At 39.8% G+C, this 8,064-nt stretch overlaps 1 protein-coding gene across 1 annotated transcript in view; it reads left to right on the top strand.

Moving 5' to 3' along the window:
- The window catches only part of USH2A (usherin), a 558,840-nt gene that overhangs the window by 369,645 nt on the left and 181,131 nt on the right, over nt 1–8,064 (top strand). Inside the window, exons 42-43 of the mRNA XM_075204257.1 lie at nt 4,974–5,302; nt 6,927–7,049. Coding sequence (XP_075060358.1) covers nt 4,974–5,302; nt 6,927–7,049 — 452 coding nt within the window. The remainder of the gene's footprint in view (nt 1–4,973; nt 5,303–6,926; nt 7,050–8,064) is intronic.

The following is an 8,064-nucleotide window of genomic DNA, read 5'->3' as shown; positions in this document are numbered from 1 at the left end:
AAACATAATAATCCAGGCTACTGACTAGGGTTCCTCTGACATTATAAGGTTTATCCTTATACAATACTCTCATCTGTCACCTACATGCATTATATGGACAAAAGTACTCGACGCATGACCATTACACCAGCAGGGACTGTAATGACATTGCATTCAGATATCTATACTTTAATATGGAGTTGGTCCCCCTTTTGCAGTGATGACAGCTTCCACTCTTCCTGGAAGGCTCCACAAGATGTTGGAGTGTTTCTGTGGGAATTTGTGCCCATTCATTCTGTAGAGCATTTATGAGGTCAGGCACTGGTGTTGGACGAGAAGACCTGGCTCGCAATCTTTGTTCCAGTTCTTCCCAAATGTGTTCAATGGGGTTGAGGTCAGGGCTCTGTGCGGGCCAGTCAAGTTCTTCCACACCAAACCCATCAAACCTTGTCTTTGTGCACTGGGGCACAGTCATGTTGGAATAGAAAAGGGCCTTCTCCAAACTGTTGCCACAAAGTTGGAAGCATAGCATTGTCCAAAATGACTTGGTATGCTGAAGTATTAAGATCGCCCTTCACTGGAGATAAGGGACCTAGCCCAAACCCTGCAAAATTGCCCCATATCATTATCCCTCCTCAACCAAACTTCCCAGTTGGCATAATGCAGTCAGACAGGTAACGTTCTCCCGGCATCCACCAAACTCAGACTCACCCATCTGACTGCCAAACAGAGAAGCGTGATTCATCACTCCACAGAACACGTTTCCACTGCTCCACAATCCAGTGTCGGTGTGCTTTACACCACTCCATCCGACGCTTGGCATTGGTCTTGGTGATGTGAGGCCTGCATGCAGCTGCTCGGCCATGGAAACCCATTCCATTAAGCTCCCACCGCACAGTTTTTGTGCTTACATTAATGCCAGTGGAAGTTCGGAACTGTTCAGCTATGGAATCAGCAGAGCGTTGGCGACATTTTTACGCACCATGCGCCTTATCAGTCGTTGACCCCGCTCTGTGATTTTACATGGTCTTCGGCTTTGTGGCTGAGTTGCTGTTGTTCCTAAATGCTTCCACTTTCTAATAATATCACTTTCAGTTGACCATGGAATATCCAGCAGGGATGAAGTTTCACAAACCCTCTTATTACAGAGGTGGCATCCTATCACAGTACCACGCATCCTATCACAGTACCACTCATCCTATCACAGTACCACTCATCCTATCACAGTACCACGCATCCTATCACAGTACCACGCTTGAAGTCACTGAGCTCTTCAGAACCACCCATTTTGTATCACAAATGTTTGCAAATAGAGACTGCATGGCTAGATGTTTGATTTTATACACTCTGGCAACGGGTTTGATTGAAACACCTCAATTCAATCATTAACAGATGTGGCCAAATACTTTTGTCCATATAGTGTACATCTTCTGTTACTCACATTATCCCTGGAATTTAAGTTCCATTATTTAAACCTTATATAGCTCAGTAACTTATTTATTTACATTGGTTTATATCATTATTGAACTCATTTGGCACAATTCATACCCGCAGCCTCTTGTATATCACATCCGTACTGCAGTACGCTGGAACAGTCGAGACATATTAGACTTGGAATCACCACAGGGCAAAACTTGCGTTAACATTTTAATCACTGATAGCGATGTTTCCCAAGGTTACTGTAAAACAACTTACGTATAATGGATAATGATGCCTCATAAGTATTATTGCCTGTTTTTGTCAAGAAAATAAGACAGTGTGATGTCTGCCTCCCCGTTCAACAATAGCTGCCGAGTGAGAATAAATCCCCATCACCGAATCAGTGAGCAAACTGCTTATGTTGCTGTGAATACACTGTCTTATGGGCTCTGTTGCTTTCACGCTTTACAATGCCAAGACTCGGTCTGAAAGCCCACGAGCCTTAGGAGAACTATAGAGCGTAGCGATGTGTACTTAACTAATGCAACGGATGCCATTTTTTAAACACAGTCCTTGAAATTAGAGAGGTGCAACGTGCAATTTGACCTCAAAAGCCTACTAGTTATAATGCCTCTGACTATACGCCAGCTGTTGTGGAACTACTAGTTCCAGCATGCCCAGCATGTCAACAGAGAACCACAGGTTGCCTCAGGCTGATGAAATGCATTGATAAGTTCACATAGCAATACACAACGGTATTTCAAAAGTATGTTATAGATTTACAAAAGTAATTACGTGTATAAAAGAGAAATTGTTTTTTATTTGAAGTCTAATTTATTTGACCATTCTAATCCATGAAAGCAATATTTCAGTTAAAAACAATTTTATTCCTTTTATTCCGTTCCTTTTTAAATATGCCTGGTGACAAACTATTTATTTGCTTATGTAGGCTATTTGCCTAAGTGATTATCTATCTTGCTGGATGGGCATAAAAAAAGATTGCCAGACACAGTCAGTCTGCTACACAGACACAGGCACACAGCTCTCAGATGTCATGTGATGGCAGAGAGAGGAGAAGGAAAATGTAGCAGTGCATCCGTGAGTATCACTGTGAATATGCAACAGGGCTGATTACCATGAAGTCACGTTCTAGCGCATGCGTAGAGCTTCTTCACGTAAGATAATGAACTTATGTTCGAAGATGAATCAGGACCAGAGTATTTGTGTTGCAGTGTCGGAATGCACCAACAAGACATTTTTCACCATTATATTTTTGGTTACGGATAGCTCTATATTGTCTGGACCTACTAACCTTTTTGTGAATACCTGGAACTAGGCTATTACTCACTTTTCCATAACACAAGCAGACTAAACATAGCATTCAGTTGTCCACAGGTCTTAAGCAGATAGTTCCCTATGTTCACTGTTAGTGCAAATAGGAAATGCACATAGATCAGCGTCATCACTATCTATTTATGCGCCACCAATTCTGCAGCGCTGTATAGACAATATTTGTCATTGACATCAGTTCCCTCCCAAATGGAGCTAAATTCCCTAACACACATGGGTTAATCAGCAGCCAATTAATCTACTAGTTTTAGAGTATGGGTGGAAACCGGAGCACCCGGAGGAAAACCACGCAAACACGGGGAGGACATACAAACTCCAGACAGATACGTCCATGGTTGGGAATCTAACTCATGACCCAATTGCTGTAAAGCAGAAGTGCTAACCACTAAGCCACCATGCTGCCCGTATGTTCTATATGTTCACTATTAGTGCAAATAGGAAAAGTATATAGTCCCATTTGTTCATTCGTAGGGCAGAAAGGGGGCAGCACAAACAGATGAGAACAGACAACTCATGGTCAATCAGGTCAAGGGTAGCAGTAATCACTAATCAGAAGTGTCAGGTCCAAAGAAAGATTCAAAGCAGTCGGCCATCAGACAAAGTCAAGGTCAACAGTAGACTGAAGTCTAAAGCTGGGTACACACTACAGGGTTTTTGTCCAATAATCGGCTCAACCAGCCAACATACGACCACTCGTTCGAAAGTCGGGTCAGTGTGTCATACCGTTAAATATTTTTGTTCCAATCTCCTTTCTGTTGTGTATTGGGTATAAGTTTCCGACCGTTCCACGACAGTGAGTGCAAAATTACAGGGACGTCCGCTCTTCCCTTTATCGTCTAAAACAAGGCTAGTGTGTATGCAGTCCATGGACCGAGCGATCGGACCATCGATCGCATGTAAAATCATAAAAAGTTGGTGGCAAATTCTGTAGTGTGTACCCAGCTTAAGAGAGACTACTCCCAGGTATCAGCAGGAGCAGATCCAGGGGAAGGGCTGGCAAACTTTAGCCCGGGGGGGCAAGACTCGATTCAGCAGCCTATTATAAATACAAAAAAAAATGCAGGTGGCCCAGGGACCCAACTCAAGGTAGCCCACTATCGGACCGGCCCGGGGGCAAATGCCACCCTGCCCCTGAGCAGATCCTATCACAGCAACATGATAAAGAAAGGGCTGAGCTTAAATAGGAAGAGTAGCCCAAATCATAATGTGCAGCATAATTGTTTATGACATACTGTGGTATATATCGGTGTTCATGACTGAGAGTTATCCGTGTTTTCCCGTGCGGGGACAGAAATCTCTAGGGGCAAAAATCTGTCACTAAGCGAAGACACTGTAGGTAGAGAAGAGGGTGCTCAGGAGGAATAACCCCGACACCAACTTTACATGGATCTAACACTTTGCAGGGGATGTCTTCCGACCACAACAATTTTATACTACTGACCAGGAGAGAGTGAAGCAACCGGGTTTCCTGACCCAAGTGGCTGACTCATGATAAGATTTGAGCCTCATGTGATCACCGGACATCATCATCATTTATTTATATAGCGCCAGCAAATTCCATAGCGCTTTACAATTGGGAACAAACATTAATAAAACAATACTGGGTAATACATACAGACAGAGAGGTAAGAACCCTGCTCGCAAGCTTACAATCTATCCAAGAACATGGCACCCTCGTCAGCCAAAAAGCTAAATATCTCCAGCATTTATATCCTGTTTCTGAATAACACTTGACGTTTTTGCAGTACCTTTTTTTAGTGCTTATTTTTTTATTTCCTATTTGCAACATTTTTTCCACCTGTTTGTGACTTTTTCCAAGAATGCTCATTTCTTTATAGACAAAGTCCACTTTATTGCGCTCACAGACATTTTAGCACTATTAACAAATCACTAACACGGGGACAATATGCCTTGCACACGAATTGCTGTATACTCAGCTTTATTATATTTCTATAATTGTCTTGTTACCGCTTACGTCTGTGGGCTAACAAAGATAACGGAATTGAGAAAAAACCTAGCAGAGAAAAGAATATATGGTAATTCTTTAGGAAATCAATACCCTAAACCAGGCAGATAGGATGGATTGATGACGGTGCAAAATCGGAGGTCATTGTCTAGCTAAAAGAATACTTTTTTTGGGTAAAGGATGTAGTAACTCAATCAGGTTTAATGTTTATTCTTTCATTGTTTCGTTGAATGTGGTTTCATGATTCTTTTCTTTTTAGGTCACTTGGAACCCTCCACTCAAACCAAACGGAGATATATTAAAATATGAGATCCACATGCCGGAACCTCGGATTGTGATTGCCGACACTACATTGTTAGGCTACACAATTACAAATTTAATCCCTTACACTAACTATTCTGTAACCATTGTGGTCTTTTCTGGAGGGGGATTGTATCTTGGGGGTAGTACTGAAAGCTTACCCACATTAGTGACCACTCCGTCAGCGCCTCCGGAGGGTATTAGCCCATTGTCTGTGATTCCTGTTAGTGAGACTTTCATGGCTGTTTCCTGGCATCCCCCGTCAAGGCCCAATGGACCAGACATAAGGTAAAGTGAATTTCATTGTCAGCATTTCAGCATAAAATCGGAAAATTCAGGTTAGACACGTAGGAATTGTGGGACAGATTTCCAAATATCACTTTTTTGTCTTTGTTTTAGACATATTTATTTATATATAGTCGTATAAGCATGTATACAATTATAATACATCCTTGTAAATCAACGTAATAGTGATAGACATTGCTAAGTCTCAATACATTAAATGGAATCTAGTTTCTAAAAAGAACTTTGAGTACAAACCAGAAGCCTGATCAGTCCACTACTGATTTATCAAAGCACTCTGTAACGCTAGCAACACGCTCAGTGGTATCCACAAACACCAAACATAAGGGTATATTTTTAGGCCCAGAATTGTGGAAAATCTACATAATTATAGGGTGGCATAATTGCATGGTCAGGAATGTGTCCTTTTCCACATTAACACTTTTTTGTTCTTATGTAGAAGTACCAGACATTGTCGAGTTGTAGCTTGGGCCGATACCAAATATATAGGAGTAGATTTATCAAACCTTCTAAAATGGAAAAGTGGAGGGGTTGCCCATAACAACCAATCAGATTCTAGCTATCATTGTCTAGAATGTACTAGATAAATGATAGCTAGAGTTTGATTGGTTGCTATGGGCAACACCTCCACTTTTCCTTTTTAGAAGGTTTGATTACAATTCCATCCCATAATATTCTTATTAAAAGTCGCCATGGCATTCTGTGACCACAAGGCCACAAATGTTATTGCTGCTTACCAATAATAAGGATATAATGTACAGAAATGACATCACTGACATATGTCTATGCCAGCCGTGTATTTAAAATAACGTTCTTCTACTTTAATAATTTCCGAAGTGAAAAAAAATCAGGCCTCTGTGAATATAAAATCTACACAATTGAAAATTAAGACATAAGGTTTTTTCAGTAATTGATAATGCATATTTTTTATTGATTTTTATGATTAAGTTGGCAGTTTGATTTCACCTTCATTTGCACCCAAATATGTCTAATAATTTTGGCTACATAATAGATATCTAAAGTGAATAACATTTCTCCTTGATGTACAGAACACAAGAGTATTTTTCAGCAGCATAACACAAAGATATATTATCTACAGATTAATAAACACTGTCATTGGTTTAAAGAGATAAAATAGGAACTTAAATAATAAATTATTGTCTATATAGTATTAAAATCTCAAAAAGCTCTTTAAGAAGAAAAACAGTCTGTAATATACCCATTTTATATAAAATCCAGAATGCAGTATGATAAAAAAAAAGCGGAGTTTTAGCCTAACAATTACTAACTAATGCATTTATTTTTATAATCTTAGATTAAAATACTGTAATCGCCGTGCACACAGAGAAAGTGAGATATAAGGTTTGATTAGTGCACCGGTGGATGCAATTTTTATGATAAAAGCCTCACTGTGCCTTAATGTATTTCTATAAAAATGACACAATTTATTTTTTTCCCGTAGCAAAATAAGTTTGGAAACCTCAACATGTTTATCTGAGCAATTCGCAGCTGTAAAAACAAAATAATGTTTGAAAAAAAAAAAAAACCTGTTTTTGTTTAATAATATTAGTGGAGATAATCCAGGCGCTGTGCTTGTCTTTTGTGTTAGATATGAACTCCTGAGACGTACAATCCTGCAACCACTTGCATCAAATCCCCCTGAAGATTTAAATCTGTGGCAGAATATTTACTCAGGAACTCAGTGGTTCTATGAAGATAAGGCTCTTAGCAGGTAAGATTACAGAACGGTGGAAAAAAAAAAAAAACAATTGCTGCCATTTTTAATAGTTCATGTTGTCTATGTCAAGCACAATTTTATAGCAGCTCTGGGTATAACACAATGTTATGAAATAGGACATGTGAAACGTATCTTCTAATAAGTTAAAAATAGAAAACATTTTGACATACATGTTTCACGGAGACATCCATAAATGTTCTATTACAAAGCAGGCAAGCAATTAGTCATAGCACTTGTTTACAAATTTTAAAGGTGATCTAAAAATGATTTCGTTTAATGACGTTTAAGGAATGTGCAGCGTGAGCTTGCGCTCTTCTCGTAGTTTTGAAATGCCCGCAAGGCAACCTGCAATTACCTCAATGGTGGTAGAATTAAGCATTGCTGTGTGTTTACTGTGTGTAATAAAATTTGGGAAACACAAATCACCCCTTGAAAACGTTTATGGAATTTTTCGCTTGTCATAAGACCCATCATCATCACCATTTATTTATATAGCGCCGCTGATTCCGCAGTGCTGTACAGAGAAATCATTCACATCAGTCCCTGCCCTATTGGAGCTTACAGTCTAAATTCCCTAACATACACACAGACAGACAGAGAGAGAGAGAGACTAGGGTCAATTTTGATAGCAGCCAATTAACCCATGAAATGCTTATTTAAGAAATAAACATACTCCATGAAATATGTCAAGGGGGATTTGTAAGATGATTCACTATTGGAATGTTAGTATTTTTTATATAGTGCTCTCATTTAGCACAGCGCTGTATATTGTCACTTATGTCAGTCCCTGCCCCATTGGAATGTACAGTATAATTTCCCTAACACATGTTAGGGTCTATTTTAGTCAGCAGCCAATTAGCCTAGCAGTATGTTTTTTTGGAGTGTGGAAGGAAACCGGAGCACCGGGAGTGAACCCTCACAAACTCTACACAGATCGGACCTTGGTCAGGAATCAAACTTATGAGGCAAGTGCTGTGAGCGAGCAAAGCTAACCACCGTGCCAGAAGAA

Source organism: Mixophyes fleayi, chromosome 3, assembly GCF_038048845.1.
Source record: "Mixophyes fleayi isolate aMixFle1 chromosome 3, aMixFle1.hap1, whole genome shotgun sequence".
NCBI lineage: Eukaryota > Metazoa > Chordata > Amphibia > Anura > Limnodynastidae > Mixophyes > Mixophyes fleayi.
Note: the sequence above shows the minus strand (reverse complement) of the source record. Positions and strands in the feature narration are given on the sequence as shown.